Genomic DNA, 27,780 nt, shown 5'->3' with positions numbered 1-27,780 from the left:
TTGAGCCTCCTAAAAGTGACTATAAAAATATATGAAACTCAAGTATTCAGAAATAAAAATGACCAATTGTGTTGAAACTTCTTTTTCTCTGTATTCAGCCGTGATATGTTATTGCTTGTGTCCTTAAGAAAAGTGAGACCAAAAATGTTGATTGTCTAAGAGAAGGAAAGGTCGCTGGTCAAAGGATCGTCTCATTTTGCCTTTTTTTCACCTGTACATCTCTCTTGGTTCCTGCCCTAACAAAATGTTTTCTGGGCACATTCGATTTCTTAAGTATTTACTTGACATTTCCCAATTGCTCATGTCACAACAGACTATTTTGACTAAAATCAGAAGGCCAAGTTGGAAATGGCTCTAATATTTCTCTTCTTGTTCCAGCTTTTTTTTAGGAGAGTTGGAGAAGTGCCTTGAAGATCCGGAAAAACTAGGATCCCTTTTTGTTAAACATGTCAGTACAATAACATTATTTATTTATATTCTGTTCTGATATCGTTGTGTTCAGTGACTGGTTTTTCAGATTAAAGGAGAACTCACCGGTTGTTTACAAAAGTGCTTGTGTTAAGAATCACATCAAACTGTGTAGTGTCAGCAAATTGGAATTAAACCCCACTCTTGCACACAAATGATGTGCTTTCCCAGTCACCTAGCCCCAGCTGGCTGTGCAGCTCAGCGCAGTGCAGAGTGGTCTGAAGGGGGACCAGAGGCAGACTTGAAGCAGGAGCATTTGGGGATATCTGTGGGCAAACAGTTGTTTAGTGAAGATAATGATGTACCTAAACGTACAGTTTAGGTTTAGGTTTAACGTAGTAGCTAAATATATATGTGTATCTGAAATAAGTGTGTTAGCATTAATGGGGTTTTTTAAGGAAAAATTCTTGCATTTATAAAAAGCTAGTGATACGAGTTCTTGCATTTTTGCAAATCTCTTTAATGTCTGCCTTAATAGAAGACAGATGGATTTTTATATCGGCTTCTGCATTCATTCTGTTGTGGAATGGTTTTTTGGTTAAAAATATATGGAAAAAAATCCATCCTCATATAAGCAGAGAGTTGGAAAGAAACAAGTATTTTAATACTCTTTTCAGGTAATAATTATGGGTAGTTTTCTAAGATGCCACACCAGAACTCAACCACGTAATAGTATCTTAAAGGTTAGCTGCCACAGGGAATCTGGAAAGCTCGATGGTGGACTTCTGCCTTCCTGTTTCACTGGAAGCGCCTCCCATGGGCAGGCTTCCACCCATGCACTAGCTTGTGCAATTGTGCCTTGGTCAGTTGGAAAATACTGGTTCAACAATTTAGACAGAGCTTCCAGATGCTGAGACATTTTGTTACACAGTATCAAAAAGTCAGATTTGTTGATGTCACCAACCCTCTCTTTAGACCAGTCTTTAGGTATTGTTAAGTTCACAGTGGCAGATACCATGTTTTCCAAAATTCTCATCTTTAACTTGAAAGCTTTGAGTTTCATTATCAACAGATACTGCTGGTTTGCCTTGAAAACAACAGGCTTCTTTTGTTCATGTTCAAGAAGATGACTGTCAGATACCCAAGTATAAATATAGTTTGTGTCCCTCCTCTTTTCAAGTAAAAATGGCGGCCCACAGCTCGGTGTCACAAGTGCTTCTGCTTGAGACAACTGTCGTATGCCACAGAAGTGTTATGTGGACTTCTGTTTTGTCATAAGAATGTTAAAAAGATGTACAGTCCATGGTTGAGTTTTAATTAAATGGATTTTTATGACTGCATCCAGAACATTCTGAGGTGGAACTGGCAGTCTTCTGCAAATGTGCGGTGGTGAATATTTGTCAGGTGCTGGCTGGTTTTGCACATCATTGAGATGGTAGCACAAAGACAGGGGCAAATTTTACCTTAATATTAGTCTGAAGATAATTTTGACGCGCTAGATTCCCTGAAAGGCCACAGGGACCCCTAGGGGTGGGCACAGCACACTTCGAGGATCACCAGATTAAGGGAGGGCTCACTGTGTACATTTTCCCTGCCTTCAGTATCTGAAGTAAAAGAACTTTTTCTTCCCTGCTAAAGCCAACGAGGCGTCCTAGAGCCCTGGGCCATTTGGTTGGGTAGCAGTAATTCTCCTTTTAACATGAAGAACCATGTCCTCTTGTTGCCCCTGTATTGCCGGGTGAGGCGAGGGGTTTGAAATACCTGAGGGGGCGAGGAAGAAAGACTGCCTTTGGAGCCACTAAGCAGAATGCTGGCCTAGTCATGCATCTGGAATGTACTCCCACAGGCCTAAACCACAGTTTTGTTTTAAGAAAATTCCCTTGATGAATGTGTTGAAATGTGCGTGTGCTCTTATATTCTAATTGAACTTCCGATTGTTTTAACCCATCTGTTTGCCTTTTTCGTTCCTAGGAGAGAAGGTTGCACATGTACATAGTTTATTGTCAAAATAAACCAAAGTCTGAGCACATTGTCTCAGAATACATTGATACCTTTTTTGAGGTAAGACCCAAGAAAGAAACAAATATTTCTGAATCTTCTGTGTACGGTTGATGTCCCAAACCTAAAATATCATTTTTCCTAGGAACTAAGCAATCCTTTCCTATAAATTAGAGAAATGAGTATGAATTTAATCTATGATTGTGTATCCATTAACCTTCAGAAGACTGGGGTCATTGTTAAAATAAGGGTTTTTTTAAGCAATTGTGAACTTAAGGCTCTTTACAGATTCACAACAACTCATGATCTAAACTCTCAGCCTAAAAATAAAGCATGTGTTTATATGAATAAAAGAAACCAAGTGAAAGAAGGTCTTTAAATAAGCAAAAAAAGACTATTTTGAAAACTGCCCTGAAAGGTTGGAAGAGGCCATTCTGCAAACTGGTGGCACCCTGACTGGTTTTTGTGCAGTGAGGCCCCAGCCCCACCCCACGCCTTTCCTGCCTTTCCTGCTGGGTAGTTACCGTTTCTGACCCATGCAGGGATTCAACAGTTGTCCTCTGAAAGGCAGCACTTATGCATCTTTCTTTTCTCCTTTAAAACCACAGGACTTAAAGCAGCGCCTGGGCCACAGGCTGCAGCTCACAGATCTGTTAATCAAACCAGTGCAGAGGATCATGAAGTACCAGCTGCTCCTGAAGGTGAGGCTTTGCATGGGGCAGACTTGGTCACAGACTCTGGTTTCGGCAGTTGGTTTGGTGAGGGGACCGGACAGGTGAGGAGAAGGAAGGGTTGAGCAGGGGAGGGGAATCTTTCCTATAAAAAAATCTAAAGTGGTTCTTCTGATTCCTCATTTTAAATATTTCAGGGTAAATTTCTTCAAGTCTAATAAGGCACCTTATACTATTTCCTTGATTTTTCATTTACATCAAGTTCTGAATCAAAACGTCACAGGAAGTGAACTTTTTTCACCACCACAGATCACTGAATGCTAATGGTTTTCCTTCGCTTTCTTGGCCTTTCAAGTTTTCTGATCTTCCTGGGGCCCTGGGTGAAATTAAAATTTCAGTCCCTCTCGCTTTCTGTTGGCTCTGATCTGACAGAGCTCAGAAGCCCTTGGTTGGTTTAAATTTGTCAATGCACTTAAAGGCAAAGCCACACGGTTTTCCATGACGAAAGTGAGTGTTGTAATATGTGGAGAGTCCTTGAGTTATCACACTTAGAAGCCAGGTACCTACGGAGCCCAGAGCTGTCGTGGAGTGAAAGAGGAGCTGGTACCTACTTAGATTTGGTTGACTCTACCCTGCTGTGGCTCAAAATCCTCCTAAGAGTGTCTTTGCGTCGTGTTACTGGGAGAAGCAACGAGAACATACAACCGAGACGCTTAGCCTGGCTCCTGGCGCATCAGGAACGAGCAAAAAGCTTAGCGGCTGTTGTTGCAATTAGTGCCCTTATCATGTCCTTCTCTCCGTGCCCCTTGCAGGACTTCCTCAAGTATTCCAAAAAAGCTAGCCTGGATACGTCAGAATTAGAGGTACTTACGTCCCCTGCTGGGCCCACCCTGTGCTCCCCAGGCCCCTCACTTAGTCATCCCCACCCCTGTCTCCAGTGTCTCCCAAGCATCTTGTCCCGGAGGAGCCTGTCCCTAGGAGGGGTCTGTCCTCCACCTGGATGTGCCCTCCGCACCCTGGGGTCCGGGAGGAAGGAGGGAGCCCAATTCGGGGGTGGGGCGGAGGGTGGACACACCAGCTGTCCCGAGGGAGCTGACCAGTGGCTCTGCTTTCTCTCCCCCACAGAGAGCCGTGGAAGTCATGTGCATAGTCCCCAAGCGCTGCAACGACATGATGAATGTGGGGCGTCTGCAAGGATTTGATGTAATGCGGCTGCTCTCTACACTTGTTCCTCTGGCCTCCCTCATTTTCTTTGGTCTTCCATTATTTATCTCCACATGTAGAAAGCTGATCCTTTCTACCTGGTTTTCTGTCTCCTGTAACTGTTCTTGAACCTGATTGATCTTTTCTTTCAACTTCTTTTAGTGCATTTGATTTGTTATTTGACGACCTTCCTTTGCTCTCAACCCAGCGCCTGATGGCAGAAATAGGCAGGACCTGCTCTGTCTCGTGGGCCCTCCGCTGCTGTAGTGGCAGGTGCCTTCCCTGGCAGGTAGTGGGAAGCAGGGGACCCCTGCCCCTCCACTGTCCCTGGGAGCTTGATCTCAGGCTCACTGTATGCATTGTTAGTCTGACATTTCTTTGAGTTGCCAGACTATTGATATTACGTATATTGCCTTATTAGTATCTTAAAGATACTCAGGATTTTCACAAATTCAACTACTAAGTAAGGAAAGGGGACACATTTTTGCTTTTCTTGCCTGCTGTTTTACTAGAGATTTAGGATGTAAAGTTCTGGTGCCGTGATTCTCAGGAAAGCACACACACACTCTCCTGGAGGGCTTCTGAAAACACGGGTCCCTGTGCATTACTAAGGCTCCTGCCAGGATGCCAGTGCAGCTGGGCCCAGGGACTGCGCCTCGAGAACCTGTTCCAGTGCAAACTATACACTTTCCACCCACTCTGTCTTTGATCATAACTGAGGCCAGAGACTTACACAGAGTTTGGCAAGAATTTTATCTAGATGATTACTCCATCTGGGGCTAAGAACTCATTACATTAAACGAAATTTTTAAGCTCTATAAATTAATAGAAGAAAAACACATTCTGTGGGAACAACAACAACAAAACATAACAAAACAGATACTTTGACTTAGAATGAAATGTTCTCTCCTTTTCCTTTGCCCCCCCTTTTAGGGTAAAATTGTTGCCCAGGGCAAGCTGCTCTTACAGGACACATTCTTGGTCACAGACCAAGATTCGGGACTTCTGCCTCGCTGTAAAGAGAGGCGAGTTTTCCTCTTTGAGCAGATCGTCATTTTCAGTGAACCACTTGATAAAAAAAAGGGCTTCTCGATGCCAGGATTCCTGTTTAAGAATAGCATCAAGGTAATGTGTGATTGTGCTGATACCCATAGCCGTCATACTGATAAACTGTTTCCTTTTCAATGATGACCTGTCCTGATCCTTTGTTTTTTAAATATTTTAAAATTTTCCTAAGACGTTTTAGAACTTTTAAAAGTTCACTCCATCCCTGTACTGTCCACATTCTGAAGTGGCTCATGGTTCACACACATCTCTGTGTGACCATGATGAGAAGACTTTGTCTTGGTTAGTGCCTGTGTACCCCCTTTCCTAGAACCATGTATAGTGTTAAGAGAGACAGATTTGGAGTACTGCTGTAAGGCCAAAGCAGAAAGCTTTCCCAGTGTCGTCGTCTTCTCCTCCACTCAATGCAGACACACTGAGCGCTCAGTGCTCGGCATGGGGCCTCGGGGGTAAACCAGACAGGCAGTCCACGCCCTCGAATAGCTACTTCTCTGACGAAGGAGAAACACAAGTAACCAGACAGAATAATTGCAGATGGCCTTGAGTCCTATAAATGGGACAAACCAAGGGCCAGATAGAAAAAAAAGCAGAGAAGGGGGCTTGAGGTCCCAGTAAACAGTCCCTGGGAGATGCAGTCTGCCTTCCTCCCCTCCCCCTCCCTGCTCCCATCTCCATCCCTGCTCCTCCCACCTCTGCAGCCATGCAGGCCCTGAGCTCAGAAGGGAGATGCGCTTCCCTGTGTTAGGGCCTCCTACCCTGGGCTGCTAGGCTCCCTGTCAGAAACGGGCATGGACCCTCTTAAGCCCTCTGAGCCCTAAGGTCTCAGCACACAGGTGGGACACCGCACCGTCCCGCTTGCCATGAGGCTTCTGTCGGCCCCTACAGCAGCCTTCCTACTTATTCCTGCTCTGGGCTACAGGAGGCTCTTTTGTCCAACAGGACTTAGGGGGGCACTCAAGCTGGGCTCTATAAAGCTTCGGGCCTCTCCTATCTCCCACCATCCTCCAGCCCTCCCACCCAGCCGCTAGAGGCCCCCAGGTTGTCACTATGCACCATCCATCCTCTGGACATCTTACCTGTTCTTCCAAAAGTCTCCTGACTTCTCCCCTCCACTACAGCAGCTTAGAAATTCTATGTTCTTGCTTCAGCGAAACTATCCCACATGTGATACCACATATAACTTCATAACACATGTCCTATGAATAGTCAAGGTTTTTAATTAGTGTCATTTTATTCCTGGGGCAGAGAAGGGAGGGATACACAAACTGGCTCATCATAAAGGCGTTTGAAATCAGGTAATTCCCAGGCCCATGTTTCTAGTTAATATTCATGTTACTAGTTAATCCCCTCATCCCTGAGTTTGAAAAGTCATTGAAAAGCTTCAAGATGATGATTTCCCAGGCAGTAAAAATGACAGCTCAACCCAAAATTGGTTGTTTCAACTTTGACATAGGATGAACTTTACATTGCATCTGACCAGTGGGAATAAATGTGCTTTGTTTTTATTATAGTAAAATACACATAAATTCGCCATCTCAACCATTTGTCCGTGTGCAGCTTGGCGGCATTACACACATTCACACTGCTGTGCAGCCATCCACTCGTCCACCTCCAAACTCTCCTTACCTTGCAAAACCAAAATTCTGTGCTCTTGAAACAACCACTCCCCATTCACCCTCCCACCAGCCCCTGGCACCCACCATTCCACTCTCTGGTTCTGTGAATTTGACCACTCAAAGTCTTATTTCATCTATAAGGAATCATAACACTATTTGTCTTCCTGGGACTGGCTTATTTCAGAGAGCATGACATCCTCAAGATTCATCCATGTTGTAGCATATGTCAGCCTGTGCTTCCTTTTTAAGGCTGAGTAATACACCATCACTCATCCCAGAGACCACATTTTCCATCAATCAATCAACGCACACTTGTGTTACGTTCACCTTTTGGCCATTGTGAATAATGCTTTACTCTTTCTAAGGTGAGTTGCCTTTGCCTGGAGGAAAATGTGGAAAACGATCCGTGTAAATTTGCTCTGACATCGAGGACGGGTGGTGTGGTGGAGACCTTCATTTTACATTCATCCAGTCCAAGTGTCCGGCAAACGTGGATCCATGAAATCAACCAAATTTTAGAAAACCAGCGCAATTTTTTAAATGGTAATGTATGTTTTGTTACTGGGTGTGTGTTTTGCTGGAGGTACACATTTCTGTTTCTCTTCTCTCTCCTGCTGCATCCTGCTCATGATGACCAGACAGAGTTAGCCCAGACTGTGTTTCAGGCTCTGTCCTAATAAGCACTTGTGTGTTACTTCAGTTCTTTTTCACAACGACCCCTGGTGGCAAGTACCAGTGTTAGCCCATTTTACAGATGAGGAAGCTGAGGCACGGGGTAGGTCAGTAAGTTACTTAAAGTCCCACAAATTCTTCATGGCAGAGTCAAAGTTCCCAGCAGGCCCTTGCCCTGGGCACTTGTCAGGCACGTGTCCACATGGCTCCTTGCACCATATGTGCCCTGGAGCCCTGTCCTGGGAAGGGAGTGCTTAAGAAAGACTGAAGCAGCAGAGAGAAGTAGACACAGATATTGTAGACTCCAGTGCGCCTCTGAAACTTGCTTTTGCTTGCATTGCTTATTCATACCTCCCACCTCCCGTTAGAAAACAAGACCTGCAGTTTTCCTTCCCAGCTTCCACGACGTGAGTGATGACAGGAAGCTGCAAAGCACCTTAGGGTCTGTGTCTTCTCCACAGGAGGGTGACCGTACTGACCTTACGGTTTAGATAACTCCTCTGACTCGTTTTGTGGGTGACCTACAGCTGCCTCCTACTTCCCTTGTTGATGGCTGACTCTGACTCTGTGTCTAATTGGGCCATCACTGATGAGCTCTGAGAATTCGGCTGGAAACTAGATAACTCATTTAATGCCTTCTCTTTGTCCTTTTCTCCATGTCTGTGTTCTCTGTCTGTGTCCCAGTCCCACAGGATGTTGTCATTTCTTTGTTGCCCTAAAACCACCTTCAAACCTGCATGATGTTCAAGAGCCACGAACACAGGCATTCAGTGCAAAATCAAGGGCAAGGCAGGTTGGGACAAGGCGTGGCCAGCTGCCTGGTAGTTAAGCAAGACTGATCATTTTTTATACCTGTGGTTGGCTACAGGGGGCTCGTGGGGGTACGGGGACCATCCCTGTGAATGTAGAAAAAAGTTTTGCTCCCATGACAGTGAGCCAGTGCAGGCTGCTTTAACGGTCCTGTTCTGAAGTGAGGCATTGCATGGTCATCCATAGCAGACAGCTGTTGGGAGGTCTCGGTCAACTTTTGCATCTTGAAAATAAAATGAACTGCCAAACTGGAAGCCAGAATATTCCATGCTGTGAAACTGTACTAGATGCCCTCAGTCTACGGAAAGGACCAATTCCAGAGGATGGAGCACAACCAGGAATGGCCTGGGAGCTCTGGACATGTGACACTCTTCCCTCTCGCCCCTTGTTCCAGTAAGAGGCCATGGCCAGGACAGACTTAGTAAAATGTCACTGGGCTACAAAATGCTTGTTCCCACCTGCCTGACGCCTCCCAGGCAGGAAGGAGTTCTGCCTAATTGTTTTATTTCTCAAAGGTTTTAACGCTTCAAAAGTTTGTGTTCATATCTCCCCATATCTTATTCTGCACGTTCCCTTCAGTTTCCTGCAGATGAGCACGCACAAACTCAATTGCTGGAGGGGGAGATGGGACAGCTGCACGACCCGCGGAGGTCTTTGTGGAGCTCTTTACCATCCCTTGTCTCTTGTGCCAAATCTGCAAAGCAGAGGTGGGCCCTAACGCTGCTGTCCTGCGAGCCTGCAGGGAAACCAAGGGATTCCTTAGCTCCTAGCCGGGTTCTTCTTTTCCTGACCACTCGGGTTTAAAGAAGACCTTTGTGGCAGCTGGGCTGAATTTTCCCACTCCGTGGGAGCTGCTGCCATCTGGGATTCTCCCACACGGGCAATTGGCCGCCTCCATTTGATGGGGATGCAGGAGCTTTGCTCGCTGCTCCCAGGTTGTCCCAATCGGCGCCACGCTAGTCCTCGCGCACTTGGTGCTTCCTCGGCCTTCTTGGCCCCAGCCACTCACACAGGTGCACCTTCCATACGTGTAAGCTGTTCATTGACCGAGGAGCGGCGTTTAACGTTTAAGACCTTTGCCTTTACTGATGGATGGTGTCCGTCCGCTGCTTCCAGGATGGGTGGGAGCTTAAAGCCCATCGTGATTAGAAGGCTTGTGGATGAGCCCCCACTTGCCTGGGGAAGGGGGCATTCAGGACCAGAATACCGTTTCCATGAGATCCTGTGCCTTTCTCCTTTGTCCCCTGAGGATATTTTGCCTGGTTCCCTGACAGTCTTTTCTCTGTGTCTTCTTGCTTTACAGCCTTGACATCACCCATCGAGTATCAGAGGAACCACAGCGGGAGCGGGGGTGGCGGTGGTGGGGGCAGCAGCGGGGGCAGCAGTGGCGGCGGGGCCCCAGGTGCCGGAGGTGGCAACCCCAGCAGTGGCCCCGGCAGCTGCAGCGGCCTCCCCAGCTCGAGCAGAAGCAGACCCTCCCGGATCCCCCAGCCTGTCCGACACCACTCCCCCGTGCTGGTCTCCTCTGCAGCCTCGAGCCAGGCAGAGGCAGACAAGATGTCAGGTATGTCTACTCCCGGCCCTGCACCGCCCCTTCCCGGCAGCAGCCCTGCCCCGGAGGCCGGCCCTGGCCAGCCCGGCAGGCACGCTCCGGGAGAACCCGAAGGCCCCCAGCAAGACTCCGAGCACATCCCCAAGATGAAGGTGATTGAGAGCCCCAGGAAGTCCTCAGGGAGTGCCGCCGGCCGCGATGCGGACGCCAAGGAGGCACGGGCCAACCAGGAGGACAGCCGCTCGCGGAGCAGCCTGGGCTCACTGCCCCTAGGAAAGCCCAGGCTCGGGGCCGTCTCGCCTCTGAACTCGCCTGTGGCCACCGCGTTCCCTTCTCCGATCGGCAAGGAGCCCTTTCCCCCCAGCAGCCCCCTGCAGAAGGGGGGCTCCTTCTGGAGTTCCATCCCTGCCTCCCCCGCCAGCCGGCCGGGCTCCTTCACCTTCCCGGGGGACAGTGACTCCCTCCAGCGGCAGGCACAGCGCCACACGGCCCCCGGCAAGGACACGGACCGCATGAGCACGTGCTCCTCGGCCAGCGAGCAGTCCGTGCAGTCCACCCAGAGCAACGGGGTAAGAACGCCCAGCAGCCTGCGCCCGCCCGCCCCACTGCCTCTGTCCCGCCAGCTCTTCTAAACCTCCCCGTGGCCGCCGCTCTCCTCCTACTAACTCCTGGCCCTCCGGCCAGCACCATCTGCAATGGTCAGCTCTCCGCCCGGAGCCTGCGGACCAGCCACCTTCTAACCCCTCCTGCCTCGGGAACAGCGCTGCTCTCGTCTCTACTAACTCGCTCTTTGCTTTGTGTGTGTCTCCTTAATCCGGGAAGCCAGATCGGTAACCTTCCGAACGCAACACCTGTGCGTCTTTCACGCTCTCTGACCAGCAGAATATCTTGGAACTTCCTTTTTACCCCTGCTTTCCTCACACACGTTTTTTTTAGAGGGGTCAGTGTCCCTGCTGTTTACTTCCTATTTAAATTGGAATCTGTACACTTTAAGCTTTCTGCTCATGGCTTGGTTGTGCTCTTTTATGCCTTAAATTATCTTTGCAGCATTTTTGACTCCTCTGCTGAAAAAAAAAATCCCTCAAGAAAACTTCCAACAGCAACTCACAGCAAACTAAGCAGACAAAATGGGGGGAAAGGAATCTCTCCAACTTTCACTCTGGAAGAGACTGCTGTAGGGCCTCTGGAGCCCGGGCTCCTGCCGGCGGCCGCGACCATCCTGCCTTCTGCCCAGCAGGGGGCGCGCTGCGGGCGCTCCGGGCTTCCTCGCCCTCCTCTTGCCCGTCACCTATGTTGTGTCCTCAAGCAGAAAGGTTGCTGTGGTGGGTTTCTCCCCCATTTTGTGGCTTCCTCACTATCCTACCCAGCTGTTTTCCTACACGGCAGATGGCCTGACCTCTAACACTTTTCCTAAAGGCATGCGTGAGAGAATAGAACTGTTCTAACGAGTGTATGTTTGATCGCTTTATAAATTTTTAAATACATTTCCCTAAAAGGGTCTGTGTCTCTCTTTATGAAAACAAATCTAGCTTTTGCATGTCTCTCTAATTTTCTCTGGACTTCTGTTAATGCCCTGTTTGGGTTGACGTGGCCTTCTCTTTCCTTCCTATTTGTTACGTATTTTGTTAAACTCAATCTTTATATTTAATTGAGGAAGAAATTAGGAAATGGGTCTTGGTACACTTATTTGCCCTTGACTTTTATTTGCAAAAATAAGTGGTCCAGGCAGGTGTCTGCTGCAGTGGCTGTGACCCGTGTCGTCTTTGTGGGTGCCTTACAATGACCTGGGCAGGGTAGCCTGGCCCCTGGTTGGGTCTGAAATGCTAGTAAAGCGGGTGAGCGCCTTGAGCCAGAGGAGAAGAGGCAGAGGTCCGCAGGGATGCCATGCCTGTCTACATCTGGCTGAATACTCGGGAGGCAGGTGTGGCCTTACAGCTGAGACCCCTGCAAATTGGGGAATTAGGCTGAGGAACAGCTCCCGAGCTCTTCCTCACGTGGACACTCCCCTTCCGCGGATGAGGAGCGCTCAGAGTCTGTGCTTCAGAGTGAACCTCAGCTGCTCCAACTCAGATGCCGTGCTGGTCCCCAGGCCGCCCGAGAGCACACACAAATCACCGTCACCACCCGGCTCCCTCCCAGGATGCCCTGAGAGAGAGGCACAGTCACAGGTGCCGTATGTTCCAGCTTTAGGCTGCAAAAGTTGCCTCTCACTTTTTCTTAGGTGGTAGGTAACCTGGAAAGGGAGATTACCAGTGTTTTTGATGAGTCAGAGTGCCTTACAGAAATGCCCTGGAAGGCCGGGAAGACCACTAGGGGCCTAAATGGGGATGTGAACATGCCCTCTAGGACTCTTACATTCTGGTTAAAAGGAACTGTCGCCCTGCCCCATTTCTACCCAGTTGGGTCATCTTATCCTCCTGGTGGGTCAACAGTGACCACCTTCCTTCTTGACTACTTCCACGGAGCTGTCTGCAGTCACAGCCGAGCAGCTGTGCCCAACCCATGGCCTGGGTTCTTCTTGCTCCTTTCATGGGCACCTTCTGGAAAGTTCTGCTGAGAGCAGGAGTGGAGTGGATGTGGACCAACCCACATGGTGACTGTGCCAGCCCCCAAATGTGGATGCACAATCTGTCTGCACCTGCCCACCTGGCAGCGGTAGAAGTGCACCCCTGCCTTCGTCTCCAAGGCCAGATGGCCCACGCACACGCCCAACCCCCCGTTCTGTAAGGAGGTGATAATTGTGCCAACTGGGAAGGTGGCTTCGAGCTAAGGGAGACAGATTTTTAATGCCTGATACTTAGCTTGGTGCATAGAGGGTGTTCAGAAAATACTAATAGCAATCATTATTGCGGCAAAATTATGAGAGAGCTTGGGATGTTCTGTGGCCAAAAGCAGCTGTGCCACATAAGCTGCTTTTTGTTCGCATTTTCCAGTAAATTTGGCTTTATGAACTCAAAACTATTGGGTGTTGCTATATAAGTCAGAATAAAGTACATGCTAAAAGAATAAAATGGCATAAATGAATATGCACAGGCCGTAGCCTAACGTGGACAGCATGGGGACCCACGAGAAGCAGGAATCTGCAACAGACTCTCAGCTGAGACAGAACCAGAGCTTGGCACCTTGCTGCGTTGGGGCCAGAGTCCTAGCTCCGCACCCCGGAATCCTCCGCACACTGGCTTGTTAACGGCGGCCCGCCCGTCCACTCCAGCGCATCTTAACACCAGCTCAGTAGCCCAGGGCTGACAGGCACGTGGCAGGGTTGGCTGACGGTTGCAACCATGCCACCTGGGAGCTGCCCCGGGCACCCGAGAGCCCAGCAGAGGTTAGCGTCCTCGGAGCCTGGGGGACCTGCGAGCAGCCAGACGACATCGTTGGTGGGAGCCTCTGAGGACAAGCTACCAGGAGCAGGGCCCGACGCCCTTTCCCGCGTCCCATCTGTTGATAGGGGGCATTGAGCAAGATGTAGCTCAGGATGTGCCCGTGGTGTCAGCTTCCTCCTCCTCCCCTGGAACAAAAGGGTCACTTGGTACATGACAGCTGGGGACAAATACTGCCATTTGCCATTTGTGTTTCTTCTCAGCAGCTGACACCATTCAGCTTGTGGGCCTAGGTAGGTGGCCTTAAGAAACGATCTGTGTTTTACTCTTGCAGTCTTGCCTCATTGAGTTGCTGAATATGTATTGCGTGTCAGCTACGTATCCGTCACTGTGGTGGACCTTAGAGACACACGCTGAACAAAGAGACTGGGCCCCGCTAGGACTCCAGAAGAGAATAGGTTTTCTCATGCCAAAGGCTGTTCCTGGAGCTTGAGTCATGGGGCCAGCGGTGTCCACAGCTGCACTGCAATGCTGTGTAATCTTTGTGTTCCCGTGGCAACAGCACCTTCGGGACAGTTGAGTTGTGCAAGTTCAGGGCTGCTCACTGAGGGCCACATACAGCAGGCAGAGTAACTATCCATGAGAGCAGAACAGCACTGATTTCCTTTTCAGGTGTTCCTCATTCTTTTCAAAGGAGAAAGAGGTAAAAGTGATGAGGCCTGTCAGCAGCTTGTCAGGATCCTTGGACATGCGTTCTCGGGGAACGTTTTCTCTGGCAGACTTGGGGTCGCTCCATCATCTACTGGAGCCAGTGAGCTGAAGAGCTACTCTCTGTGGCCTTTGAACATAATAATACTTTTTTAAATGAGCCTGGTAGTCCCAGTGACAAGGCAGCATGGCATCCACAGGAGACTGAGCCATTCCTTGGAGGGTGCAAGGAAGATGGGATTAAAACGGTAGATGAAGCTCCCAAAAGCAAAGTGTCATCATTGCGGTGATTGAATCTAGATTGTTGCTTGCATTGCTTTCTAGAGAAATCCTGATTTTTAATTACCCAAAAAGAGGCACAAAGATAACTAAAAAGAGCATGGAGAGGAGGGCAGGTGCCTCCGTGTCTGTCTGGTGAGCCCTGCTCTGGGTTGTCACACTGCGGGCGCGCGCTGACAAGCGAGTTCATGACATCAGATCTCGTTTCAGTTCCCCTCTGCCTTTTGTTTTGGTCTTTCCTGCTCCAGAGTGAAAGTAGCAGCAGTAGCAACATCTCCACCATGTTGGTGACACACGATTACACGGCAGTGAAGGAGGATGAGATAAACGTCTATCAAGGAGAGGTCGTTCAAATTCTGGCCAGCAATCAACAGAACATGTTTCTGGTGTTCCGAGCCGCCACTGACCAGTGCCCCGCAGCCGAGGGCTGGATTCCAGGCTTCGTCCTGGGGCATACCAGTGCAGTCATCATGGAGAACCCCGATGGGACTCTCAAGTGAGTCCCCGGCAGGCCAGCTGAGGGCCAAGGGGCCTGCGCACGCGGGAGGCCTAGAGGCCCTGGGAGGAGGAGGCCCAGCGAGAGAGCAGCATCGTTGTCTGTCGGGGCGAGTTCATCTCTGCGCACAGTGTGGAGCCCCAGAGTGAGGACGGGGTGGCCCTTCATCTCTCAGGCTTGTTCTGACAGGCTCTTTTAATAACCTCCATTTGCAAACAGACAGCCTTTTTAAGCTGCTAGGATATTTACAATAATACTATAGTCTCCAAAGGTCTTGGGCTGGGGATGAGGATTCCCCAAGGACCTCTAACTCCTTAGCTGGCTATGCCGAGGGTGCAGGCAGGCAGACGCTCATTCCGTGAGCTGCTGGTGAACATCCATGTGGTGCCATCACCATCATGCCTCACCTCTACTAGAAGGTTCATTCAGTTAAGAAATGACCAGTTTTGCTGTATTAAACTATTTGTTTTGTTTTGTTTTTAAAGATTTTATGTATTTATTTGACACAGAGAGGTCACAAGTAGGCAGAGCAGCAGGCAGAGACAGAGAGGGAAGCAGGCTCTCTGCTGAGCAGAGAGCCCGATGTGGGGCTCGATTCAGGGACCCTGAGATCATGACCTGAGCCGAAGGCAGAGGCTTAGCCCACTGAGCCACCCAGGCACCCCTTGTTTTTTTAAAGAAAACTGAATTCAGGTGCTGGTTTAAAACCCTGCCCTTCCCTGAATCTGTTTGACTGTGGTAGGGATCAGCCCAAACCAGCAGACCCAAAGGCAGTGTGACAGTGGTCATGCTCCTCTCCAAGCATGGAGGACCCTTGTCTGGGTTCGCAGCTCAGGCTGGCCGGCATCCCAGCACCACCCTGCACCTCTGGGCTTGGACCTTGCAGTCCCACAGGGAAGGGGGCCTTGAGTTCATGCTATGGAGAGTCTCTCCTCAATCCCCTTGTCCTGTTTCTCCTTGATAGCCATGTTTTATTCTAGCACATTGTTCAAGATTCCCATTTTGTACTTTGTTTTATCAAAGAGTGTTCTTGGGCCTTATGTTAGGGTTCTCCAGAGAAATAGAACCAATAGGAGAGTAGGAGAGAGAGATTGTGTGTGAGAGAGAGAGAGAGTGTGTGTGTGTGTGTGTGTGTGTGTGTGTGTGTTTATGTGTTCCAGGGAGGAAGCCAGTAATGTAAGGAATTGGCTCACATGGTTATGGAGACTAGGAAGTCGGAATCTGCAGTAAGGGCCGCAGGCTGGGGACCCATTCTGCTAGAGAATTCCCTCTTGCTTAGGGAAGCCCGTCTGTTTGTTTTACTCAAACCTTCAGTTGATTGGAGGGGGCCTCCAATGTTGTGGAGGGCAGTGTGTTTTACTCTACCAATCAAAATGTTAATCTCATCCAGAAACACCCAGAATAATGTTTGATCACATTTCTGGACACCCAGTAGCCCAGTTAAGTTGATACATAAAATTGACCATTACCAGCACTTTGGTATTTTTAATCCTCAAAAGTGAAGAGCTGATTTCCCTTCTGATGGTTGAGACCCACAGGCGGGTTTCCCTCAGGGGAGCTCACTGGTGCCAGTGAGCCTCAGTCACCCCCAATCCTTAAGTGGGCGACTCAGCTTTTCTCTAAGGCTTTCAGGAATCGCTTGTTGAACACTGGAAAGATGTAACACTACCAACGTGTTATTTACCCCCTAGGAAGTCAACATCTTGGCACACAGCACTCCGTTTAAGGAAAAAATCTGAGAAAAAAGATAAAGACGGCAAGCGGGAAGGCAAGTTGGAGAACGGTTATCGGAAGTCGCGGGAGGGGCTCAGCAACAAGGTATCTGTGAAGGTGCGTATGAACATCTCCAGGAGCCTTGGCCGTCCTTGCGGGTAAGCGACAGGGCTGGTGGCAGCCCAGAAGCCTGCCTCATTCATTCCTCGGGCAGCGGCAGGGTTGGTGGCGGCCTAGGAGGCTGCATCATTCATTCCTGGGGCAGTGGCGGGGCTGGTGGCGGCCAGGAGCTTGCGTCATTCATTCCCAGGGCAAGGCTGGTGATGGCCCAGGAGCCTACATCATTCATTCCCGGGGCAGCAGCTGGGCTAGTGGCGGCCCAGGATGAGTCGCGGGCCTGGAACTTGGCCTCACTTGCCGCCATCTGCCTCCCACCATCACGTCCCGCTGCCCTGTCGGCAGCTCCTGCCCCGCTTTGTAGAGGGCTGGCGGGGACCGTGCTCCTGGCACAGGTGCGCATGCGCGTTTCCTGTCGCCGGGTACCTGCGTCACTGACGAGGCGCACGTGTAGCTTACGAAGACCGCTGCCAGCCGCCCTGGTGAAGCAGAGCCCGGGTTCTCCAAGTACACAGTGTGAAGCAGCCGTGGCACAGACTTCCCCAGTTCCCACCATGCACTGCCGGGAAGTGACTAGAGGCTGGAGACCCAGGCTCACTGGCTTTAGCACATTTCCTCGGTGCTTGCTTCAGTCAGCTTTATTCCCATCAGACTGCCTTAAACCTAGCTGGGGGGTGGTTGCTTGCACAACCCTAAAGGGAACACAGGGGCTCAGGTCAGGGCACTGGCCGCTCTTCAGAAGGAAGGGGCCCAGGGACCAGCCGAACCTGGCCCACTGGATGAGGAAAATGGGCATTTCTGAGTTCAAGAGGCTCTTTTGTGTTTGTGGGTAGCCAAACAAAAATTCGCTGAAATTTGTATGACATGAGGCTTTTTGAGAGCATTTAAAGGCAGTGAAAATGTGCTCTGTTTTGAGACCCACATAAGTCAGGTTGTATTCCTGTTCATCTGTAGCCTGGGAATTAAAGTAACGTATCTCAAAGCAGTTCATGTTTCTGGCCAACATCTGTGCCCTTTTTCCCTTTCAGCTTCTCAACCCCAACTACATATATGACGGTGAGTGCTGTTATCTTGTTCCTCTGCCTTTGCATAGTGTAGGGTCTACAGGGCACGTTGTAGAACACTGGCACATAACCTGGGGAGCAGGTTTTCTGGGGTGCTAGGGCATGGGCGACAACTCGTTTTCATTCTTGTTGGGATTGGTGGGTGTGGGAAGGGAGCCAAGGATGACAGGTGTCAGTGACTCCTTTCTCTGGCAGTTCCCCCAGAATTCGTCATTCCCTTGAGTGAGGTCACGTGTGAGACAGGGGAGACCGTTGTTCTTAGATGTCGAGTTTGTGGCCGCCCCAAGGCCTCGATCACCTGGAAGGGCCCTGAACACAACACCTTGAACAACGACGGTCACTACAGCATCTCCTACAGGTGAGGGTGGATCTCGCTGGCAGTGAGCATGACCTCCGTCCACTGTGACCACCACAGTCCACCCCTCACTTACCCTCTGTACCCTGATGCTGCCCACAAGGGAGCATTTCATACTGGGGTGCACAAAAAAATGAAAATTCCACTGAAATTCCTTGTCAGTACTTCCTCTGTCATTTTCTGTGACCCCAAAGGAGAGAGGGTAGGGGTGGTCACTTGGGGAGCTGTACCTTTGTGACCCACAGTGTGTTGTCCTCTGTGTGGCAGTGACTTGGGAGAGGCCACTCTGAAGATCATAGGCGTGACCACAGAAGATGACGGCATCTATACATGCATCGCTGTGAATGACATGGGTTCAGCCTCATCCTCAGCCAGTCTGAGGGTGCTGGGTAAGCGACACCCCTGAGCTGGGGGCACGCATCTTCCCAGACTCTCAGGTCCAGAAACCCCACCCCTGCGCAAACACACTCAACAGGGTCTGAAATACTGGCAGTAAGTCACTTGTGGGGCCTTCCCAATGAGAGCTGCAAGTGGCAGACTCCAATGTCTAGGGCGTCTCAGGGAGGTGCATGGTGCAAGCCACTGACTGCAGGCCCTGGGCAGCCAAGCAGCCGGAGCCATCCTCCGGGTTGGGACATGGTGTGTTCCATCTCACAGTGCTCAAAACACATTCTCGTATCTGACTTCTCTTTTATGTAATTGCTCAGTTGACACTTTGGCTCTGAGGGAATGTCCTATAAGTTGGTCTCTCGCAGACTGGAAGGAGAGGAAGGAGCATGGCTGAGGCCTGTGCAGACTCTATGCTTCACTGAGACCTAACAGCATCCCTCCTGGGAGCGCAGGGCAACCACAGTAGGACCCTGCGTCACTCCGGTCTGAAGCCCTAGCTCTCTTCACGGCCCAGCAAGGCCTTGTTCTCTCTTCTTGCCCGGACCATGAGCTCCTGGAGGCAGAACCCGCATCTCGGGGCCTCTTAAATTCCCACTGGTCGCACTGACCTGGGTACATACCCAGTAGGCGACACGTACCGGTTGGTTTGCAGTTCTGGCTTTGCGAAAGGCAGCCATGCAGTGCAGGGCTGCTGACGTTGCTGTGCATCCTTCAGCTGCCCCGGCTCTAGGAAACTGCTTCCAAGAGCAAAAATAGGAATCTGACCTAAAAGGTGTATTGAGTCCAGGAGCGCCCTGTGTGTAGACAATGAACGGAACTGGCTTAGCATTTTAATCCCATGTGTCTTCACCCCAGATATTTTAACCTCATTAAACCAGAGAAAGGAAGTGATCTGATCCTTGGATCATGACCCAAGGAAGAAAGAGAATCTTGAATTTAAAAGGGAAGAATCGCCAGTGTTCTAATTTGTAAAAGATGTCACAGAAAGTATGCAGGTGATTTATGCTTTGTAAGAAATCAGTAGCAGCAGCTAAAGGACTTAGGAAGATGGAAGACTCCCACCTTGGAGACGCGAGTGGGAAAATAATGGGAAGGGAAGTGTGTGTTCATTTCTGTCCCGTAAATCCATCTCTTTTTGTCCTAAGTCCCGGCCTGCGGTGTGCATTCATGCTTCCAGCGCAGGTCAGGTGCTCGGTAGCCGCGTGTGGCTGCCATATTGGACAGTGCAGACCTGTAGACTTCTTCCCCAGGAAGCGCCACGTAAACCAAGCTCAGGGGAGATGCTGCTCTTTTTGCAGGTCCAGGGAGTGATGGGATCATGGTGACCTGGAAAGACAACTTTGACTCCTTCTACAGCGAAGTGGCTGAGCTTGGCAGGTATGATGTAAAACCCAGGGCCCCTCCCAGGAGAGCAGAGTGTATGACATAACTCTCCATAAGAGTAGACTAAGATTAGTAGGGAATTTTGCCACCAGTTAGAAGTTTTATGAATTATATTTGAAACATAATCTGTAATTGCCTTTTGATATTAAATATTGAGGGAGTAAAGATGTTTTCAGCTTGGGTTCCAAGAGAGAATTAAGGCCTAATGCCATGAGCCGTCTGTTGATGTAATGACTTAACCCTCCTGCTGTGCCTCCAGGACTGTGCTAGCTCTGTCCTGTCCCTGGGGAAGTCAGAGGAGAGTCGCTCAGACCCTTTTTGGTTGACATTTAATTCTCTTGGGGAGTCCCAGTTGAGAAAGGCTGAATGGGTTCTTCAGATTGGAGATGTAGATTGGAGGGGCAGGGTCCTTCCTCCTGCCCAAACAGAGAAAGAGGCTGGTTCCCTCCAGAAGGGGCAGCCAGGCCTGGGGCTGCGGCTCAGAAGTGTCCTGGCCCCCAGGCAGGCTCCTTCTGACTTGGCCCTGCTGCCCGTCCACACAGCACTTCTCCACATGCAGGGTCATGACCCATGTGGCGAGAAGGAGGTCAAAAGCACACCAGCTGAGCTTGTCTCTTTTAAAAAGCTTTCCAAGAAACTGCCCCAGCAGCAGCCTCCTATAGTCCCATGGCCACATTGGCCATATGCCCCCGGGTACCTGCTCACCCACTGGTATGTCAGGCCGACACGCCCTCGCTTACCCCTGCTGCACCAGACACACACTTACTATCACTTCTGACACGTGTGAATGATCAGGCAGATCTGTTGGTTTCTCCTGGGCTCAGCTGGCTGGAACGCTGGGCCTCTCTCCACATAGACTTCCACACTGGGCTTCCTCACCTGTTGGCGGAAGCATTTTAAGACAGCAAAAGCAGAAGCTGCAAAGCCTTTTAAGGCCCAGCCTCAGAAATCCGCAACCACACTTCCCCAGCATTGCATGGGCCTACAAAACCCACCGGCCAGGCCAGATTCAACACCAGAGAAATAGACCGTGCCTCTCTGTGGGAGGAGTAGCAAGGTGGTGTGGCCATTTCAGCAGTTATCTACAGATTTACCTCTATTCCTTGCGGTCCCCAGTGCTCCCAGAGTCATCATCGGTAGTAGGCTCGGACTTGAGGTCCAGGACCTTATCATCGAGGTCAGGTCAAGGTGCTGCTGAGGCTTCTTGGGTATGGTTTACAGGGTAGAGCTTGAGAGGCTGTGGGCTATCAGTGGGTGACCAGACCCACACATGCATCCCTTCTGAAAGGAGGGGGCGCGAGGTGACTGGGGCCACCACGTACAGCTCAAGCTTTTTGACATGGTAAGGAAGGTTTTCCATGAGAGCAGAGGTGGGGGCTGCCTGGTAAGCCCCATGGTGTCACCTCTGCCACATCCAGAGGTCAGGAGGGCACGTGGCCTGGCCGGGTGCAGGGTGGGGAAATGGAGCCTGCCTACAGGAAGGAGAAGACACCGTCAGTGGCAGAGGGGCTCGGAGACTGGCAGGCTCCCTCAGGGTCACTGTGAGCCACCGCTCCTCCACGAGTGCCCAGGGAGAGCAGGGCCTGCAGACAGGCCTCCAGTCCACTTAGGTTAGCAGAGTCTTTTCTCTGTGACATACTCAGAGTCCTCTGAAAGTGACCTTCTCAACCTGTTTTCCAGGGGCAGATTCTCTGTCGTTAAAAAATGTGATCAGAAAGGAACCAAACGAGCAGTGGCCACTAAGTTTGTGAACAAGAAGTTGATGAAGCGTGACCAGGTCACCCATGAGCTTGGAATCCTGCAGAACCTCCAGCACCCACTGCTTGTTGGCCTCCTTGATACCTTCGAGACCCCCACCAGTTACGTCCTGGTGTTGGAAATGTGCGTACGCACCCACTGCCCTCCCCTGTTCGTAAGCCTCAGCCTCAACTTTAAGTGATTTTACTCTTTGTGTTTGTTCTCTGAGACAGACAGAAATCAGGATTTCAGGATCCATATTTCCTATAGTGTGTGTATGTGTGTATGCCTATCGTCCGAGACCACAGTTCTAGAGCTTTCCAATAATGGTAGAAAGAAGTACAGTCTTCAGCACATGCTGTTCAAATGAGGGAGCAGTGAGCCTAGCATCAAAACACCTCAGCACCACCCAGGTTCCCAGGCTCCCCCAGGGGCCAGGCCCCTGAAGACTCCTGCCCCTGCAGGAGGCACCACATGGCTGCTGGGGGCCCGGGAGCCTTGTGGGTGCTGAGTGGGCTCCCTAAGATCTTGCTCATGTCCGATGCTTCCTGTCTGCAGTCCTGCCCCTCAGAGCTCTGGCCCACTGCAGGATGGTCAGAATGGGAGAGTGAGATGCACCTTGCGTGAGAACGTCCTTGGGAAAGGGGGTGGGCCTCTGACCAGAGCAGCCCCCAGTCCCATGGGGCTTAGTGAGCTCTGTGTACCACCCAGATAAACAGTGCACTCACTCGTCTAAGGAGCGAGTGTGAAAACTGTGACCCAAGAACTCTGATCCTCAGTTGGGGGCCATTTGCCTCCCCCCAGGGGACTTTTGGCCATGTCTGGAGACTTTTGTGGTGTCATGACTTGGGTTGGGGGTGCCGCTGACATCTAGAGGGTAGAGGTCAGGAGTGCTGCCCAACATCCTGCAGGGCCCGATGGGCCTGCAGCAGAGAATCACCTGTCCCCGAGCAGGTACCCGGGTTGGAAAACCCACCCTAGAACATTCTCGCTTCTCTGAAATATCTTGGCATTGAGCTGTGTTTAAATTCTGTTCTGTTCTGGCTGGAGATGCTGGGTGTCTGAAAGCTACTGCTCATTTGGGGATTTTTTAACGAGAACTATCCTAAAGTCCTCATCAAAAATCAACAAGACTTCCATTTCTGGCTGAAAAATTTAAGTGTGTTCAGCTGCCATTTCTTCTTAGTGGAAAACTGAATGGTTTGGTCTCACCGTACTGTTACTAGGATTTCTTTTCATAACCGATTTCTCCCATCCAAGTACTGACCAGGCCCAACCCTGCTTAGCTTCTGAGATCAGACGAGATCGGGCGCATTCAGGGAGGTATGGCCGTAGACTCATAACCGGTTTCTACCAAATTCTTCTCAGTTCCTCTTTGTTACCTGACAAGTGGCTGATTTTCCGTTTAGTTCCTGTTCCACAGACAGCGGGCAGCGTAGCCCGGTGTTCAGAGAGCCTGGGGCCAGACCGCCTCGCTGCAGTGCTGGCCTTCCTGGGTGGCTGCTTGGCCTTGGGAAGGTTGGCGTGAGGATCTAGTGAATTGACAGTAAGCGTTTAGTCTCTGGCCCATGGGCAGCGCTGCTGTCAGTGGCTTTTCCGTGTCAAAGTCATTGACAGTAGGAAGCCTTTCGAGTCCAGCATGAATCCCTCAGCATCCTTGCTCCCGCTTCAGGGAAATGGGAGCTCTGCGGACGTTTTGATAGAAGGCACAGTTTCAGATCACAGGTCCCAGAACTGGGGGCAGCGAGCTGGGGAAGGGCAGCCCCCCAACCCAGGTCGTGAGTGAGCAGGAGGTCGAGAGCAGCAGCAGCAGCAGGTGTTACTTATAAGGGGGCGGGGCCGAGGTCACTAACTGGTCACAGCTCCCCTCTGAGGGGTTGTTTCCAGAGGCACCCAGGAAAAGCACGGCGGGAAGTTGGGTGAATGTCCAGACCCCGGAGGCGTGCGGGACAGCCTGTCGTGCTGCGGAACACCCGGGCGGCAGCTCCCAGTGGCTGTCTTCTCAGCACACCTTGAGGTCTGCCTCTTTGCTTATGTTACCTCATGTGGCCTTTCCGTTGCCCGTCTTACAAATGATGGAACGAAGGCTCAGGGAGGTGTGTCACTTCATTCCATCCTACAGCTGCTGCCTGCAGAGCGCCCCTTCCTCTCCCCTTCCCCACCACCTCTGAGGGCTGGGCACCCTTGTTCCCCACTCACATCCATAACGAGGTTGACCAGCAGTCCTGCTCTCGATACAGTCGTGCGTGTAGGCGGAGGTGTGTTCCTGAAACACCAGCCTGGTAGGACGTTAACAGTGGGCACGGACAAGCTGTTTGTTGCCTCTAAAGTGACCCAGCACCGTGACGAGTGTTGCACACGTTCCTGCCTCCACAGGGCTGACCAGGGGCGTCTCCTGGACTGTGTGGTGCGATGGGGAAACCTCACCGAAGGGAAGATCAGGGCGTATCTGGGGGAGGTTCTGGAAGCCGTCCGATACCTTCACAACTGCAGGATAGCACACCTGGACCTGAAGGTTAGTGGGGCTCCTGGGGCCAAGGCCAGCATGTCTGACCATGGCCCAGCCACCTGGCTCTCAGGGGCCTCCTCCCAACGTGTCCACTGCGCCAGGCCAGGAGGCATGGGGGGACGGGGGACAAACAGGAGGAGGTGGGTACTGGGAACCCTGATAGCTAATCTCCATTTTTAAGATTTTGCTCTCAATGATATAAACAGTCAGTAAAGTATAAGGTAAACATTTGAGATCTTCACACATTTCATGAGGTTCCAGAAAGTTCCTGTGAGCTTTTGTGAGGCTGGTGTGGGACTGGGTCAGTGGTACCTGAGAAGGGAAGGTGACTTTTACTATTAGAGCCAGGAGTGAAAGCGAACGCCCGGCTTCCTGAGCCAGCATTCTTCAGCACGGTGCCTTCATGCTCACTTGCCAGGAGGGCTGTCTGCGAGGAGGGGGTGGCATTCCCGCTGTGTCGTGCCTCCTCCTCCTCCTCCGTGGGCCTGCACGCTCAGAACCGCCTGCCATCTTGCGTGGGAATGCTTTCTTCCAGTTGACTTCGTTGATTCCTGGTGCACATCCCGCGTAAGCTTGAGATTGGGATCAATGGAAATGACCGTTGTCTTACCCTGTCTTCTAGCCTGAAAACATTCTGGTGGATCAGAGTTTGGCCAAGCCAACGATTAAACTGGCTGATTTTGGAGATGCTGTCCAACTCAACACGACCTACTACATCCACCAGTTACTGGGGAACCCCGAGTTTGCAGCCCCCGAAATCATCCTTGGGAACCCCATCTCCCTGACCTCGGATACATGGAGTGTCGGAGTGCTCACCTATGTGCTTCTCAGCGGCGTGTCCCCCTTCCTCGACGACAGCGTGGAGGAGACCTGCCTGAACATTTGCCGACTAGACTTTAGTTTCCCAGAGGACTGCTTTAAAGGAGTGAGCCAGAGGGCCAAGGAGTTCGTGTGTTTCCTCCTGCAAGAGGACCCTGCCAAGCGTCCCTCGGCTGCGCTGGCCCTCCAGGAGCAGTGGCTGCAGGCAGGCCATGGCGGTGGCAAAGGGGCGGGCGTCCTCGACACGTCCAGACTGACTTCCTTCATTGAGCGGCGCAAACACCAGAACGATGTTCGACCTATCCGTAGTGTTAAAAACTTCTTACAGAGCAGGCTTTTGCCTCGAGTTTGACCTATCTTGAAGTTCTTTCTCATTCTCTTTCACCTGCCAATCAGCTGTTAATTTGAATTTTGAAGAGAAACACAAACCAACAGAACTGATCAGCTGCCGTATGTTCATCGTGTGACACTGGGCTCCGAGCGAGCTGTGTTCGGCAGCGCCTGGGACTCGGAAGCACGCAGTGCTGGGGTGGAGGACCTTCTCGCACGCTCTCGTGAGCGGAGACAGCATTGCTGTATCACAGTCTTTTATTCAGGTTTCTGCAAAAAATAAAAAGAAACTTTTTTAAACGAACATGAATAGAATTTTGCAAATTTAACATTTTCCAAGATTTATTCAAGGAAACGAAATGCCTATGTTCAACCACTGGTGTTCACGAACAAAACAGAGATGGTGGACCCCTCCGGGGAGGATTCACCCTCGTGGTGGCCGTCCCTGCGGCATCGTCCAGAGCTCGGGGTCTACCTGGCTCTGAGCTTTCCCAGCTGCCGGGTCTGTGTGCGTCTCGCTGGGACGCCAGACTGGGCTCCTGAAATGTGCATTGAACCTCAGACTTTTGCATAAAAATAGAATGAATCGTTCTGCTCTGATGAAATGTAGGCCTTACTTGTATATAAGACTGGTCCTGCCTTCAGTCTGTCCTTTCCCCTCCTGCCTTCCCTCCTGCTCCCCACCCGTTGCCCAGGGCTTCCTCCGGGGGAGGTGAGGGGGCTCTGCCCATCCACCCAGGACATCAGGTTGGGTCCTGCCCTGAGCCCCAGTAGTCACTTCCCCGTGTTCCCCACCCCTCCAAGCCGTCAATCAGATTGTTGAGCAGTATACAGTCAGATGAAAATACTGTAAATGCACTCATTGGGGGGTTTTTTGTTTGTTTGTTTTATTTCATATCATGTGCAATGTTGTGGCTTTAACATTTTATGCAACTATTTATGAAGACCTCTGTTGTACCTGTAATAAATATATAGAAAAAGCACATACTTCGTACAGTGAGCTTTATGGTTTTGTGCGTGTGTCGGGGGTGGGTGGAGGGGAGGGGGTTGTAGCCCTGTGCCATCAGTTCAAGGAGATTTAACTCTTCGTGAAATTTGTCAGTTTTGAGGACTGTAAAAAGTGATTTCATACTCTGAATATAAAACTGGATAATAGGGTAATGTTTTAAAATTTATTATGCTATTATTCAGAATGCCAAAGTATTATTTTTTTTTCCCAAAATCAGTCTGGACATTTACTACTTTTTAGACTTTTTGACGTTCAACTTTCTGTACAGAAATTGGCTGGATTTTGAGCTTTTGGTAAGAAATAAAAGCCAATTAAGCCCTAGCCGCCCTGAGGCCGGCATCCGACGTCGGTGTCACTGGCAGAATTCACGCCACGGTGGGGAGGCCTTGGGACATGCCGTGGGGCTTCTGGGCACACTTGCATTTTTCGGGATGTCCTTTTTCCTTTGTTGTGTGAAATGCACAAAAGAGAGACCAGCCCGCGTCCCCAGCTGGCCAGATACCAGAGTCTTGAGCCGTAAACTGGCCTAGTTCAGCTCTGCCACTTCCAGTGTATTTTATTTATTCCTTTGTTGGGTTTTTGTTTGTTTCTTGTAAAATTGTACAGAAACTTTTTAAAAGAAATTGGATTCAAAACTGGATGTGTATTCGTAACCTCACAACGTTTATTTGTGTATTGTTTCTTTTATTCAGTTAAGTTTTTACATTATTTTGCATGTATATTTCTTTGTACAGAGACCTTACATGTTTACACAGTATGATGTGATGTAAATATTTTATTTTGCCATCAGTTATTTTAAAAAATTAAACATATTTGCCTGATTTTTGCGTTAGGCCTTTTATTTAAATTGATCACCATGGAATCGAAAAGAGAGATATCACTGAGGGAGACTGAAAGATTGGCCTCTCCTAGGTCTGGCGGGGAGCTGGAGGGGAGAATGTTCTGAATTGGGAATCCGTTGTACAGGGCCAGAAATGGGAGTCGATGAGGGGCCTGCAGATCGGTTCCCAGAATCCAGACTCCAAAGACACTGGTGCATAAATCAGACTTCAGGGGTGTGCGGTGGGGCTGCACCTCATCCTGGTCAGAATCACTGAGGTCCCCCACTTCTCGATGGACACACGAATCGAGCAAAGGGAAGAGCTGTTGCTTCCTGGCCACAGGAAAGCAACCCTAACATCCAGATGGATGGAAGAATGTGCAGCACTTGGGTTCAAGCATCCGTGTTCGGAGCAGACCCCCCCGGTGGTGGCTGGCCCTCAGCACCCGCCCCAGGAGCCGTGGGTCCTGGGGCACTTGTAGAACAGGCTTTATTACTCGTTCACTGACATCCTGAAGGTCGGGCAGGTGTGAAAGGACAACGTTTACGCCGAGGCTCGCTCACCCAGAGACAGGTGCCGCCTCGAAGTCTCAGCGCCGCCCGTGGCTCAGGAGGCTCCGGAGGGCCAGAAACACGAGGTAGGCTCTTCTCTTGCGCGGGGCCAGGGGGAGTGGCCGCCTCACCACAGCGCAGACCTCAGGAGCGAGACTGGGGCAAGTGGGGGTTTTCTTGTTAC

General features: G+C 50.5%; 1 protein-coding gene across 1 annotated transcript in view; it reads left to right on the top strand.

The window, feature by feature from the left end:
- Positions 1–27,046, top strand: part of TRIO (trio Rho guanine nucleotide exchange factor) — a gene marked incomplete at its 5' end in the record, with an annotated part of 348,026 nt that extends 320,980 nt beyond the window's left edge. The window contains 17 exons of the mRNA XM_080803936.1: positions 379–448; positions 2,380–2,469; positions 3,015–3,107; positions 3,890–3,940; positions 4,203–4,280; positions 5,214–5,405; positions 7,327–7,504; positions 9,747–10,564; positions 14,551–14,798; positions 16,490–16,628; positions 17,657–17,684; positions 17,888–18,050; positions 18,315–18,436; positions 19,736–19,814; positions 21,501–21,701; positions 23,934–24,072; positions 24,689–27,046. Coding sequence (XP_080660062.1) covers positions 379–448; positions 2,380–2,469; positions 3,015–3,107; positions 3,890–3,940; positions 4,203–4,280; positions 5,214–5,405; positions 7,327–7,504; positions 9,747–10,564; positions 14,551–14,798; positions 16,490–16,628; positions 17,657–17,684; positions 17,888–18,050; positions 18,315–18,436; positions 19,736–19,814; positions 21,501–21,701; positions 23,934–24,072; positions 24,689–25,237 — 3,238 coding nt within the window. The 3' untranslated portion in view covers positions 25,238–27,046. The remainder of the gene's footprint in view (positions 1–378; positions 449–2,379; positions 2,470–3,014; positions 3,108–3,889; positions 3,941–4,202; positions 4,281–5,213; positions 5,406–7,326; positions 7,505–9,746; positions 10,565–14,550; positions 14,799–16,489; positions 16,629–17,656; positions 17,685–17,887; positions 18,051–18,314; positions 18,437–19,735; positions 19,815–21,500; positions 21,702–23,933; positions 24,073–24,688) is intronic.
- Between the last annotated feature and the right edge of the window lie 734 nt (positions 27,047–27,780).

Source organism: Martes martes (assembly GCF_963455335.1).
Source record: "Martes martes genome assembly, chromosome: 5".
Lineage (NCBI taxonomy): Eukaryota > Metazoa > Chordata > Mammalia > Carnivora > Mustelidae > Martes > Martes martes.
Note: the sequence above shows the minus strand (reverse complement) of the source record. Positions and strands in the feature narration are given on the sequence as shown.